Below are 14,855 nucleotides of genomic sequence, written 5' to 3'. Positions count from 1 at the left end.
GCTGAGCGGAGCAGGTGGGGAGGGCCGGGGGCGGAGCGCTCCGCCCGGCTATATACGGGCTGGCAGCCGGGCGCGGCGCTCAGAGCCGCTGCCGGAGGTTTGCAGAGACGCAGCAGCAGCGGGCAGAGTCCAGGCTGGGCTGGGCTGGGCTGGGAGGCGGTGACTGGATGCGAGGTGAGACGGGCTGGGGGATCGGGGCGTGTCTTTGTCCCGTGTCCTTTGGGGCGGGTCCGTGCATCCCCTTATCCGCCGGGTATCTGTCCCCGAGTCTCCTCGCCCCCCTCTGCAGCGTGGATTCGCGCACGATCTGTGACAACCCCCTCGCTGGGGACCCGAACTCCGGGCCGATGGGCGAGGAGGCGTCTGCACGGCTCCTTGGCCCCAGGTACCGGGGGTCCCACCCCACTTCGCGACACCTGCGCGGGCTCTTCCCCTTAGCTGAAGGGGCGTCGGAGGGGCCCCCACTCTGGAGTGCCCTAGGCGAAGCCCAGCCGACCGGGAGCCTACTGCTGTCCCGCACCGATCGGGGTCACCGGGGGGCTTCCCGAGAAGCGAGGCAGGAGTCGAGACCCCGCTTCCCCCTTGGTCAGGGGCTCCCGGTGTCTCCCTCCCGGCTGCTGGTGGGGATTTCTTCCTCCTACATCCCAAGCTGCTCTGGCTCTATCGGTTTCGCTTGCTGGGGAGCCTCCCACTCCCTTCCCGGCGCCCCCGGCCGCCGGCCTCCTGCTGACCCGCACCGATCGGTGAGCGGGTCACCCTCACGGAGGATGCGAAGATCCCGGAGCAGTGCCCTTAGCGCGCCGTAGGGCTGGGAACAGGGGCAGTATCTGCACTGGAAGGGCTGGGATACCCAATGACCCCTTAGGGCTGGAACTGGGGGGCGCCCCTTGCTGGGGGGACCCCCCACCACCACGGCCACTAGCCCTGCCAGGCCGGTCTGGGAGCGCACAGGCGCCGGGAGCGTCGCCTTTGCGGTGCTGGCTGTCATTTGGGTTTACACGTCTCCTTCCGAAGCGCAGCGAGGTGAAGCCTAGGGGATGGGGCGAGTGTGGCGTATGTTGGATTAGACCCTCGGGCCATATGGCCACGGATGACGGCGGCAAGAGGCGACCGATCTGCCCAGCAACCCCCCCCCCCCCCCGCCCCAGCCCGCCGGGGAAACGTTTCGTTTTCGGGGCCGCGGGAGCCTCGCAGTCGGAGGGGGCTGTGAGAGCCGCGGGCCCGGGGCCAGGGCCGGCTGCCGTGGGTGTCAGGAGCAGGCGAGCTGCGGGCGGGCGATTGGCCGCGGTGCCATGGCGTGGGACACTAAAACACATGACGCCAGCTGGTAGGAACGCCCGGCCTTCGCCAGGCTCGACAGCGGGGGGCGCTGCGGAGCCGGCCGCCCGGGCCGGCCGGTGGGGCGGGGAGCTGCCCGGGCATGTCTGGGCGGCCGGCGGCTCGCAATAGTCACACGGTCGCCGTGATGCAAGGGACCGGCCCCATTGCACGGGCTCGCGAGTCCTTGCCAAGCGCACGTCGGGCCGGGACTTCCCTGAAGCTCTGGTCTAAACACGTCCAGGAAGAGCCATGCGAGGACCCACCGGGGCCAAGCCACTCCCAGGCCGGCTGGAGGGCTGCGTCAGCACCGCCCCCATCGGGGACTGCCTCGCTCCGCTGGAACTCGATGTCCCCCGGGCACTTCCGAGGAACAGAAGGATCAGGCTGATAAGAGCTGGGCGAGTCTGTGCTGGCCACTGGCTGCTGCAGAGCCCGACAGGACAGCAGCAGAAGCCGCCCAGATAGCGGTAGGGCTGGCCAAGTTGTCCTCCGCTCAGCCCCGCCGCTGAGCTGCCGTCCTGTTTGCATGTGGACAGCACTCTTGCAGCTGAAGTGCTCGCTCCTCCCTGCAGGCTTGTTCCACCGCCGGCAAGGATCCCTGTTTAGCAGAAACTAAAAGAACCTTGCGGTAGGGTCCAGCCAGTGTAACCGGCTGAAAGGCGCAAATGCTGTTTGTGGATTGAGCGCCTGTGTCTAAAGGGATATTTCACAATTTTATTCATTCCCCGCTGTACTCATCGGCCCCTTGGGCTGGTCCAAGATGATGTAATCTCAGCCTCCCCTAGACATGTCACTCTGCATGTCCCAGGATGTGTCATTTTGGCGGGCTCTTCGCTAGGTTTCACTCTGATTGCAAATAATCCCTCACTCTGCCTCTGGTATGAACAAGAAATAGAAGCTCCAGGAGGCTACTGCAGTGAGGGGTGGGTAGATGTTTATTCGTGGGTGACAAACCCCCCCTGGTGGACAAAGTGGTACACTGTTAATAAACTGAACACTTGCATGTCTGGTGTAAAAAGCTGGCAGTTATCGCTGGAAGTGGCTATTCAGGTAAAGCTACTTTAATTTATCAGGTTAAGATGGTTGACGAGAGCAATAGAGCCATGAAGCTCACAAGTAAGGCAAGTGAAGCCTGCAAGTCACCCAGAATAGTTCCACTTCCTCCCTCTCCAGACATGCCTTGCCTAGAAACTGCAATATTAATGAGACCAAGCCTCAGATCGTTCTAGAGATCTGCAGTAAATGGGCTGCAGACAGATGGACTTTAAAACTTGTTTCCTTGCTGCTGTTCTTTTTGCCCATAGAATTTCCTTTCGCAACATGGGTGTATGGGAAGGAAGGGGCTGCACTGAGCCCAAAAATCCTGCTGTCAAGTTCACTCGCTTCCAGGATCTCCTCTCTGCTGTCTCTCTCGAAACCAAAATCCTGCTGTGGCTGAAGATTTGGATGTTTAGCTTGAACATACAGAGCGCTCTTCAAAGGATCCCCAAAATGCATCCGATGAAGTGAGCTGTAGCTCACAAAAGCTTATGCTCAAATAAATTAGTCTCTAAGGTGCCACAAGTACTCCTTTTCTTTTTGCGAATACAGACTAACAAAGCTGCTACTCTGAAACCTGTCAAAATCTTACTGTAATTAAACCTCCCCCTATACTCCTTGTGCCAGGCCAGTCTCTCGTGTCACTTTGGGACATGTAAGACTTGCCAAGGTCACGCAGCAGGCTCTCTGCACTCTGAGTGCAATTGACTTGATCACTGCACCCAACTTAATTTCCTATTGAGATCCTGCCACCTGTAAGAAACTGGCTTAGGGAAGCAATGACTCCTGTCACTGGCTCGGCTCACCCTGAACCCTCTAAGAAACAAGTTGCCTTTTGCTTACCTGAAGCACTTGCCTAGAGCTGCGTAGTTGTTCAGCACTGCCCTGGCACCCACTGGTGACCACAAACCTTGCCCTGTATCAGCTGCTTGTTCAAGTCTGCAGGGTTCTGTAGCAGAATTTAATGGGACTTGCAAGAAAGCTTCATTGTATGACAGGAAATGAAAATGACTTCAATGGTTCTTCAAGTCATCAAACTGACTATTCAGGAAATTAAAAGTAAAGACCAGCCCTGTGTCGTCCGTACTCAGCAGCTTCCAACACACACAATCAGAAGCAGAGGATGAAGCATTAGTCTTAATGAGAGGTTGTGCAGTTTTGTGGCACACTGATCCTGTGAAGTGCTGAGTAGCTGCAGGCTTGTCTGATGTAGCACTTCAGTGTAGATACTACCTACGCTGATGGGAGAGGCTCTTCCCGAGAGGCCGTAGCTTGGTAGATGGAAGAATTCTCCTGTTGACCTAGCGCTGTCTATATGAGGACTTAGGTGTGTTTAACTACACTGCTCAGGGGTGTGGATTTTTCACATCCCTGACTGATGCAGTTAAACCGACCTCACTTTCTACTGTAGACCAGGCTTTAGACTCCGGTTTAAGTTTTAGTGGTAGGTGTTGAGAATGCTCAGTATCTCTCAGGAGTGGGTATTCTTACATTCTAATGGGTGTGGGTGTTTGCTTTCAGATGCAGCAGCCAGTTGAAACTTGTTACCTGCCAGGGCTTGTTTGGACATGTTGGAACTTGACTGACTCACAATGATGTCATTCCACTGAACTGTTTACAAGGGTGTGAACTGTCAGGCGATATGAAGGTTGAGTTCTATTTTTAATCTCTTAGCCTCTTCCTCTCTGGGTGAAAAGGCAAGAACAGGACAAGCTGGATCAATAGAATATTATAGTCACTGAGGCCATTAAAGGTTAAGGTTCAAGATATACAAGCCAAATGTGGCCTTTAGCCTCTGTGGTGCCTAAATGTCTTCCAGACTAATAGCATAAAGGCTGAATTGTTGCTGCCAAAGGACAGTGTGAGGGCCGAGATGAGCAAACAGTTCACGGCTAATTAAAGCGGTGAAAATAACTTTTTTCCCCCTTGCATTACTGGAATCAAATTCATTTTGAGTTGAACGCAAAACATTGTTGGTTTTTTGTTGGCATATAACAGTAAAGAGAACCTCAAACTCGGTGTTCAGATTTTCATAATCCTTTTTTCAAACTATTTATTAAAATTGTCAAATTCCTGAATTGTTTTGGTTGATGCAAATCTGCATTATTATTTATTTAAAAAAAAAATTTTTTTTCTGGCATAAAGCTTTGGTGAAAATTTTGCCCCGTTTGACTGCAAATAACTTACTTGGCTCTAGCTTTCTGCTCATGGGCCTATTGTGACTGCCCTCTGTCCATTGTGGGGTGGATGTTTTGTACTGAGCATCCTCTGTTCCTGCTGCAGTCAGTAGAAGCTTCCCATCAGACTCTATGGGAATAAATTCATGGTCTCAAACTTGGATGAATGCTTTTTAAAATATCACTGTGCCCTTTAAAACAAGTCTCCTTATATAATTACAAGCTGAAAAGGGATTCCTTTATAATCCTGCATGTCCACATCAGCGGGAGGGTGGGAGGTTAGAACCCTTTTGGGATTTTCATTAGTAGTTGGCAACTTTCTTTACCACTTAGGTGCATCTGCTGTTTATAGACCTCAAGTGTGGCTGCTCTTTGCCTCCATCTGCAAAGCAGGGTCTTTATCGATGGTTATCCAAGAGGTTTACCGATAAGGGATTATCAAAATGGACAAGCTTGTAATTTGTTCTGTGCAGCTTGTTCAAAGCATAGTTCCTTGCTGCTATGTTCTACTACTTGGATTTAAGAAATTCACCTAATATTTCCTGTTGGCTTTGCCATCTGCTCACACATGAATCTGTCTCATGCAAACTTGAATTCAGATCCAATTCTGATTTTAAATATCCTCCAAGTTGAGATCCAGTCTTGTTGTAGCAGTGTCAGTCCCAGGGTATTAGAGATAGAAGGTGGGTGAGGTAATATCTCTTATTGGACCACAGGGCTGACAGCAGGGTTTGAACCTAGGACTTTGAGCACTAGATGGATCAGCCCTTACCACTTGAGCTCAAGGATTAAGTCCTATAGCTGGGAAACTGTAGCAGATTCAACCCTCATGTAAACCAGACACTAGAGGGAGACAAGTGCTTGGCCCTTGCATGGATTATATTAGCCAATGATTGCTCAGCGCTGCATGCCGGGTGTGGTCCCAGGAGATGCCTGACCCCATAGACCTCTGTGATCATTTACTAATTCACTTAGTAGCCTAACTTTGATCACTTGCGCTGCAGCTCAGTAACCATATGTTGCTCATTTTCCTTCCAGCTGGAAACATGCCTCTGTCACAGAGTAACATGCATCAGGCCCCCTGCAACAGGAAGATCTGCCGAAACCTCTTTGGCCCGGTGGATCATGAGCAGCTCCAGAATGACTTACAGGACTTGATGAGGAGACATCTGGAAGAAGCTCAACACAGGTGGAATTTTGACTTTGAGACAGAAACACCGCTGGAAGGCAAGCTCAAGTGGGAGAGAGTCCTCTATCCTGACATGTCTCCTGCTTGCCTGCCTTCTGAGGACCCGAGCCACTCCAAAGGGAATGATGGGGAGAAGAACCAGAGCTCTCCAGCACGTAAGATTTCTACAAAGGATCTTAACGTGGCCCTCTCAAGTGAAGCAGTACAGACGGGCTCTGAGTCCCGCAAGACCAGCCCCCCACGGCACCTGAAACGCAAGCAGACCAGCATAAAAGGTAAGTACGAATGCTTGTCCTGCCCCTAGTTCACAAGTACCCCCAATGGCTACCAGAGCAAGAGATAGAATGTCAGTGGCAGCTTGACCAGTCCAGTCGGATCTGTGGGGTGGCACAGGGCACCTAGCGTCAGTTCACCTGTTCGCACTACAGCATTGCCTTGAGGCTCCAGCTGAGATCAGGATCTCCCGGCAGTAGGTGTAAAGAAAGCAGCTAATGTTGTAAGAGGCAATCTCTACCCTGGAGAGCTTACAGTGCGGCGGGAAGGCCAGTATTCTCTGCTTGCTACATCTGGGGAAAGGAATCTCAAATGACATCACACGGGGTGGCTGGCAGAGCTGGGAATCCAAATCCAATTTCCTAGATCTCAGGTCAATAAATCACAAGACTGGAGCAGATGATAAAAATCAAACCAGCAGCCCATAGCCATTCAACCAGATAGCCAAAGGGAACTTGTTAAAACTCTGCACAGATGGGCCTTTTCTCACTATCAGCCAGACAATCTGAAGCATGACTCCGGATTACTCTTGCCAAAACAAATACAGATGCTTATTGCTCATAAAGCTCCTCCAGCCACAGTTTATTGGAAGGGCTCATTTGCCCTCTCACTTGAGAGCACGCTCAGTAGTCTTCTTTCTCCCTCCAGATTTCTACAGTTCGAAGCGGAGGATTGTCCCTTGCAAGCCAAATCCATGATGCTACAGCACAAGTTGTTCTGCTTCTGTGTGCCTCTTGGCTGGGGCACAGTCATCAGGATGTGTCTTCAACTACTAACCCTACTGGTCCTCTGCAGTCCTCTAGGAAGACCGTTTCTATTGAAGTCTGTGGAAGGGTTGCCTTAGGGGCTGAATGAAGTCTGTGTAAGGACTTAGCGGCAGGAAGACTTAGTTAGAGGCCTCCCTCTGCATTGTACTGTATGCTGCCTACTGGATCTGTCTATTATGAAGTGATGTAGAGTTTAGTGTCGTATTTATGAATAGGGCTAGGTGTCTATGGACCCACTTGTGTGCAATGTGTATTGTGAAGGCTTTATTTAAAATAGATGTGGAATATTTGATTACCTCCTTTCGTAGGCCTTGGAGAAGAGGGAATGATAAATGCTGAAAATTGAGCCTTCAGAACAGGCCAGTGTGACACTCAACAAGGAGGGGTAGGAATGAGAGTGGTAAGTCTCAACCCCCCTGACCAGCTATAGCCTTGCCCTCAGGACCACAGGGTAAAAGGGGTGGGTGGAGGAGAGATGGGCCTAGATCTTAAGCTGCTGTAAAGAATGTTTTACTTTCACTGAGGTCAAGTGTAAAAGAGCATAGCTCCCCAGCTGAGGCTCTGGCCCATGGCAACTGGTCCTCATGGCCATGGGATGCTTATGTACATGCTCTTCTAAAGCCTCACTCCTGCTCCTGGGCAGCATCAACACTCTCCAGCTGCCTGGGCAGGAGTTAGCTGTGAGTGCAGTGGGCCTGCACTGGTAGAAGGGTATCTGTCTCAAGCTGGGGCTCTGCTTCCTGAAAAGGAATGCTTAAGGTGGGGGTGGGAAAGGAGATGTGTGTTGCCCATAAAACAAGCATCCCTGACTGCAGGGCCTACCTGAATTAGCAGGGAGTGGATGCTTAGCTGGGTAACCGGATGGCACATCCAGCTTTCTCCCTGGCTAGCTCAGATCAAGTTCTGCTTGGTGTTTAAACTTTGCCCTCTGCTTGCTGACTTGAGGAACGGAATAATTTGTAGCTCCATTCCTTGGGCCGTTCTTCTGCATTACAGGGAGGCTGGCAGTAGGAGATGGGGATTGAGGATTGTGGGGGAGGGGGGTGGATTCTGGCAGGGTTAGACATCTCCTCTGCTAATACCTGCCAGTCCTGTTCACTACTTGTAAAGCTGCTTGATGCACCCTTGAGTGGAAACAGACTACTGATGCCACCTGGTTGTGCCCAGGCCCAAATGCTGCACTGGCAGATTTCAGCACTAGCCTGAGAGCAGAATTTGTCTAAGACTCACCTTTAGTCCCCCCTGCTCTTGTCAGAATATACCACCACCTCCTGCCACTAGGCTGTTGCAGGGTGTGTTCTGTGTGGGATCCATCTACTCAGCAATTGCTAGACTTTGTGATTGCTACAGTAGAATTGCAGCACCACTCTACAGCAGGGCTAATTCCCTTCCCACTTCCCCCTCCAGAAGGAGGTTTAGCTGCTGGTCTCCCTCATTATGTGGTGGTTCATGTCATGGCTTCAGCAGTTCGACTCACTGCATGTCGTCCTCTTGTGTTAGGGGCCAAATTCTCGTGGCTCCTGCTGCTGGTTCTCATGGCCGGTTTGTTTGTCCACAAAGGCTGCAATCTCTGTTCGAAATGGTCTCAAGAAACATCAAATTCTTAGGCACTTTCTCTCAGTGATGGGTTCATCCCCTCTGCTAATGGAGTTGGACTTCTAACCCTGGTCAGAACAGATCCCTTCACACCCCCACTCCTTGCTGCACTTTGCGTTCAGGGTAACGCCAGCAAACTTTCAGCACTAATACTTGTATCTGTAAATAAAATGTTGCTGCATTTATTGGAAAAATCTAGTTTAAAAATGTAACTTTATTATGAATAAACACTATGTATAAATGAGGCTTGCTCGTCCTTTGTCTTCTCTTTGCCTGCTCTGAAGAGTGCGAGTAACTTCAAAACCAAGTATGCTATTAATGCACTCCATGTCACTATCTGCATGAAGGATGGTGCAGGTGTAAGCCTGGACTCAGATCCGGGTTCCGTTCCTCACTTTGCTATGGAGGTGTGACTTGGGCCTGTCGCTTGGTCTCTCTGGGCCCCAGGCCCCCATTTGTACAATGGGGATAATAGCACTACTCTGCCTCACGGGCCTTGAGGATAAACACGTTAAGCAGCTCATATACTAAGGCCTGGCCTGCACAACAGGGTTAGGTCAATGCAAGGCAGCTTGTGATGACCTAACTATAGAAGCATGTGTGACTGGTTCCCTGGGGTGCAGTCTGGGACTGTGGGACCATTGTACCTACTGAACTCTCTCCAGCTGGGGCTATCTCTCACAATCCCTTGCTAGTGACAAGCCACAAACCCCTCCAGGTGCTGTGATCACTCAGCATAACCACATGTGGCACCCCATAGCCAGTGAGATTGCATGAATGCTCCCAGAGCCACTCATGAATCACACAGGGAAAGGCACCAGCCAAATCCCCCCCCCAGCACTGTACCTCAGGAATATACCATCTTGTGCTGCTCAGGGTAAGCAGTGCAAATTTATTAATTGGTTCACCACTTCATCAATGGAAAGTGGACATACACCAGCCTTTTTAAAACCTGAGCATATTTACCATTCACTTCAGGCAAACTCAACCAGTAAAACAAATTGATTGACTACAAAAGGTAGATTTTAAGTGATAGGCAAAAAGTCAGTTAGTTACCAAATGAAAATAAAACGTAAGTATGCAGTCTAAACTCTCAACCCTATTAGACTAGGCAACATTTAGATTAAGCAGTTTTTTCTCACCCCACTGCATATTGCAGTTCATAGTACATAAATTTCACCCTTGAAATCTGGGCCAGTCCCCTCAACTGGAGTCTTCAGACTGTCCTTGTTGCTTGCAGCGTAAGTGGGTGAAGGAGATGGGCCAAGGCTGGGCCCCCTGTGTTCAGTTTGATCTCCTCAGTCCATGTGCTTGTTGAATGCAAGTCCAGGCATGTCTGGGGCCATTGCTGAGTCTCCAGGCAAGGTTGAGCAATTCCCCTGGTGTAACCTCATGCAGGTGAGTCACTGAATTGTAGCTCCCTTGCTGGACAATGGTTGTTGATGGTTGTTTGACACCCTGCCTGGGCGTTGGTGACTTTCCTTGCTGTTGCCTCTGGGGAGCTAATATCTGGCTGATTGCTCAACTTACAGTATGTTTTCATGACAACCATACAACACACTTCTCAGAACTTCATATGCATTAATGATATGGCTAGAGACATGACTTTCAGCAAATCATAACCTTTCCCCTGATACCTCACAAGGCACGCTTTGTATGCAAGATCACAATCCCATATAAATTAGGAATACGGGGGCTATAGGGTGCTCCCCCAGGGTACAGAATGTCACAGTGTCTGTACTTAAATGTCACTCCTGCTGATGTAACTGCTCCACTACACCGCTAGCTCCATGAGTGGTGTAGCGTCAAGGCCAGTGCAGTTATGTTGATGGACTGTTACTGGCTTTCAGGAGCCATCCCACAATCCCCCACTCACGACCGTACAATCAATACAGGCGCTCCAGGGGAGGATGTGCACCACCAACACACGGAGCAAGGGGCAGACCCACACAAATGATGTCATTACTGTGGTGGCGGTATGCTGACATAAGTTGGGTCAACTTAATTTTGTGGTGTAGACATGGGCTGGGGTAGTGTGGGGCCACATGAGTATTTAGACACACTTTGCAGCATGGCCTTAACTGCCTAGCAAATGCATGGGCTGCAGTCAGGCTGAGGTCACTGAAGGCTCTGAGACTGGACTCCCTCAATCATAAACAATTTACAGACCTTATTCAGGGCTCCCAAGCATGACTGAGTCTGAAAAAAACACTTCCCCTTCCTTTAGAACAGGGGTTGGCAACCTGCGGCACGCATGCCAAAGGCGGCATGCAAGCCAACTTTTACTGGCACGCTGCTGGCAGCCGGGGTCCTGGCCACCAGCCCCACTCAGCCCGCTGCCTGCCTGGGTGAATGGAACCCCCAGCTGGCAGCTGGGACCCCGGCTGGCAGGAGCTGGCAGACAGAACCCCAGACCGGCAGCGGGCTGAGCCGCTCTGCCCGCTGCCGGTCTGGGGTTCCAGCCACCGGACCCTTGCCAGCCAGGGTCCTGGCCGCCGGGCCCGCTCAGCCTGCTGCTGGCCTGGGTGAACGGAACCCATGGCTGGCAGCGGGCTGAGCAGGGCTGGCGGCCAGGACCCCAGCGGGCAGGAGCCGGCGGAACCCCAGCGGCAGCAGGTGAGCGGCTGCTGGTCTGGGGTTCTGTCCGCCACCCCAGTCAGCCTGCTGATGGTCTGGGGTTCCGGCCGCTGGCCCCTTGCCAGCCGGGGTCCCAGCCATCGGCCTGCTGCTGGCCTGGGATACCAGCCGCTGGCCCCACTCACCTCACTGCTGGTCTGGGGTTCCAGCCAGGGTCCTGGCCGCCGGCCCGCTCAGCCCGCTGCCAGTCTGGGATTCCATCAGGGGGCCCCTGTAAATGTAAAATTTATTACTGGCACGCAAAACCTTAAATTAATTAAGACTTGGCATGCCACTTCTCAAAGGTTGCCAACCCCTGCTTTAGAACTAATCTACCAAGCCCTGGTATCCTACTCTGCAACACCACTTCTTTCCATCAGAGCTCCAATGAAGATCATGGGCCACAAACTTGGCTGCTATAAATCAGCCTGACTCATTCATGGCACTGGAGTTGTGCAGACTTACAACAGCAGAGGATCTGGGCCCTTACATCATTTCTGTCACCCACTCAGCTCCTGTCCCTGCTGCTACAGAACAATGGGGCTTTACCGCTTCCTTGAGGGAATGAATTCTACACCTTAACACACCTCATTAGCCGGGCGTTTTGCCTTTCTTAATTCACACCCCTGTACTCCACGCTAAATCATTCTTCCCTCTCCTAATGTGTTAACACCCCTCAAATATTTGCAGAGCATTGTCATACTATCCCTTAGCTGTTCCTCAGCCAAGCTCTACAGATTTAGCCCTTTTAATCTTTCCTCCTACGTCAATCTGTCCGACTCTTCCAGTGACTGTCACTGCTTCCCGGCAGGTTGTCAGCAGGAAAAGATACTGAGCACATAAACAGATCAGTAGATAAATATCCCCTGAGATCTGAACACCTCTCAAAATGAGCCGGGCTCATTTCCTCAGCTGCTCTTCCTCATCACACAGGAGGTTAGACAGCTTTCAGTCAGGTGTAGCTGGAGACAGATTTAAGCAGGATCTTCCTCAGGCTCTTGAGGCACTTAGCTACAATGCACGCTTGGCAACCACTCATCTGTTGCAGAAGGGCCACAGCAGGTCTTCTGTGATGACTGTTTTCGCAATTCACCTCCTCTCATACAGGTGTCCCATTTCCTGATAACTACAAGTGCCACGCTGCCTGCCCAACTTAATCGATAGGATTCTCTCACAAATCCTGCCACTTTCTGTAAATCCTGCTGAAGGAAGCAGCTGAACTCTCTGGCACGTATAACACTGCAAATCAGACAGCAAGGAATAAGACTACATGTCACAATCCTTCCATTGTGTGCTGGCATCACACTAACATCTCCCACCCCCACCCCCGTCACCTCTCGGGTTCTCCAAATGGTCCAAAGAGCCCCATAGCTGCAACAGCTGTCCAGAATTTGAACTACCCACAACTTATCATTAAGAACAATGCACAAGCAAACAAAGCTGCTTGCCAAGTACGTTCTACAGCTGGAGGTAGGCCCTCGGAGGTGGAGAACACGGTACCTGCCCTATCTCTAACATTAAAACACTTCACGGGTAAGTGCATGAGCTTGGCTTTGATCTCCTCAGCGGGGAGGAAGATAGGATCTGTTGGATGTGTCCAGTTATGTGCAAAGGTCCTAGGGACACGCTCACCCCACCCATAGGCAGGTCAGTGCAAAGCTCATGTTCCAATTAGCTCAGCTTTGGAGAGCAAGAATCAGTGCTTGGTACGAATAACTCTGATCTAAGAGTCATAACAGGCACTGGGCATGGCACTTCAGTTCTGGTCCCTGAATAAAATAATACTTAGCACTTATCTTTTCAATTCCAACATACTTTACACACATCATCTAAGTCAGTGGCTCTCAACTTTCCAGACTACTGTACCCCTTTCAGGAGTCTGATTTGTCTTGCGTACCCCAAGTTTCACCTCACTTAACAACTACTTGCTTACAAAATCAGACATAAAAATAGAAAAGTATCACAGCACACTAGTACTGAGAAATGGCTGACTTGCTCATTTTTACCATATAATTATAAAATAAATCAACTGGAATATAAATATTGTACTTACATTTCAGTGCATAGTATATTGAGCAGTTTAAACAAGTCATGATATGAAATCTTAGTTTGTACTGACTTCACTAGTGCTTGCAGCCTGTTTTAAAACTAGGCAAATATCTAGATGAGTTGATGTACCCCCTGGAAGACCTCTGTGCACCCTTAAGGGTATGCGTACCCTGTGTTGAGAACCACTGATCTAAGTCATGAAACCTCTCTGCACCAGATGTGGGAAACCAAAGCAAAAGAACAGGAGTACTTGTGGCACCTTAGAGACTAACAAATTTATTTGAGCATAAGCTTTCCTGAGCTACAGCTCACTTCATCGGATGCATGCAGTGGAAAAAACAGTGGGGAGATTTTATATACAGAGAGAACATGAAACAATGGGTGTTACCATACACACTGTAACGAGAGTGATCAGGTAAGGTGAGCTATTACCAGCAGGAGAGGGAAAAAAAACCTTTTGTAGTGATAATCAAGGTGGACCATTTCCAGCAGTTGACAAGAACTTGTGAGGAAACGGGGGTGGGGGGGAAGGAAATAAACATGGCGAAATAGTTTTACTTTGTGTAATGACACATCCACTCCCAGTCTTTATTCAAGCCTAATTTAATGGTGTCCAGTTTGCAAATTAATTCCAATTCCGCAAAAGAGACACTGACCAGTCTAGTTCCACTGTCCCAAAGTACAGCCCAAAAGGTGAAAACTAATTTAGATTTTTTAAAATTCAGGTTAATAATGGCAGGTGGGGAATTTCTAAAGAACCTAAGGCAGTTAGATGCTCCAGACTCAAAGGATGCCTACCTCCCTTGTGTTCCCTTGAAATTCCCAGCCAGAGAGTGGGACTGAACCGAAACCCCAGAGCTAAAAGCATCTGGACTTTGTTGGGGTTTGAAAATACAGGCAAAGGCCATTTAAATTAGAATGATTGACATAGCACCCAAAAGAGTGCTTGGCGCTTTACAGGCATATTAAAAAGACACATCCCTGCCCCAAAGCACTTACAATCTCCAGGCCAGATTTTTTAGGAGTTCAGCAGTAGCTACCTTTGTTATAAGTGGGGGATTCTCAATTGTTCCCCATAGAAGCTGAGAACTTTGGAAAATCTGGAACCTATCTCTATGTTTTATATCAACGGTGTCCCTTTAAATATTGGCTTCCTATGTTAAGGTCACAAAGCAATGTTTCGTGAACAGGAAACGCAGGGAACTCTAACTGTTATATTTAACCCAACAGCGGAAAAGTGAGTTGAGCAAGAGAAAGAAAATGTCAGATCATGCCCGAGCCAGGTTGATGAAACATAACAGCAGAAGCAGACCCCTCCTCTGCACTTACTGTGCCAACTTCCCGCAAGAAATAAAGGAACCAGCTCACTTCAGAGAAGGTGCGCCGCACTTTGCAACGTCTGAAACCCTCTCCCAGAGGCACTGCTGAAAGGTAAGTGCATTTTACAGCTTGGTTGCTTTTTTATTCCTGAGGCAGAATTAGCCCCAAAATCTGCTGCAAAACCCTGAACTGATCTACTCTTCCTCACAAAGAAATAGTTTTCATGTTGCTTAAAAAAAAAAGTTTGTCTAATTTGGCTCCCAATTTGATTTAATCAAGGCTGGATTTTCAGCGGTGCCAAACACTTCCAAAAATCAGGGCCCTAGTGGAAATGTTTTGATCTTGATAGTAACAGGCTCATGCAAGTGTCTCAAATGCAATCCGTCATCTAACTGCTGCGGCTGAGTTAGTGCATGTCTTGCTACTTGAAAAACCCAAGTAACAACCAGAGAGATCCCAGACCCACTCTGCTCTTTAGCTGAATAGGATCCCGCACGAGAGCTCTTTGCT

General features: G+C 50.0%; 1 protein-coding gene across 6 annotated transcripts; it reads left to right on the top strand.

The window, feature by feature from the left end:
* Positions 1 to 50: 50 nt before the first annotated feature.
* CDKN1A (cyclin dependent kinase inhibitor 1A) lies at positions 51 to 8,605 on the top strand. Of its 6 annotated transcripts, none has more exons than XM_075122001.1 (4): positions 92 to 174; positions 3,880 to 4,006; positions 5,574 to 5,999; positions 6,646 to 8,605. In XM_075122001.1, exons 3-4 carry the CDS (start codon positions 5,582 to 5,584, stop codon positions 6,693 to 6,695), a joined length of 468 nt encoding a protein of 155 aa, XP_074978102.1. In that variant the 5' UTR covers positions 92 to 174; positions 3,880 to 4,006; positions 5,574 to 5,581; the 3' UTR covers positions 6,696 to 8,605. The 6 variants fall into 6 exon arrangements, with proteins under 6 accessions (XP_074978101.1, XP_074978102.1, XP_074978103.1 ...); XM_075122002.1 differs by lacking the exon at positions 3,880 to 4,006 and adding an exon at positions 2,625 to 2,874 and having other exon boundaries at positions 93 to 174; XM_075122000.1 differs by lacking the exon at positions 3,880 to 4,006 and having other exon boundaries at positions 51 to 174.
* Positions 8,606 to 14,855: the final 6,250 nt, after the last annotated feature.

This window comes from Caretta caretta, chromosome 21, assembly GCF_965140235.1.
Source record: "Caretta caretta isolate rCarCar2 chromosome 21, rCarCar1.hap1, whole genome shotgun sequence".
NCBI lineage: Eukaryota > Metazoa > Chordata > Testudines > Cheloniidae > Caretta > Caretta caretta.
This window is presented reverse-complemented; position numbering and strand designations above follow the sequence as displayed.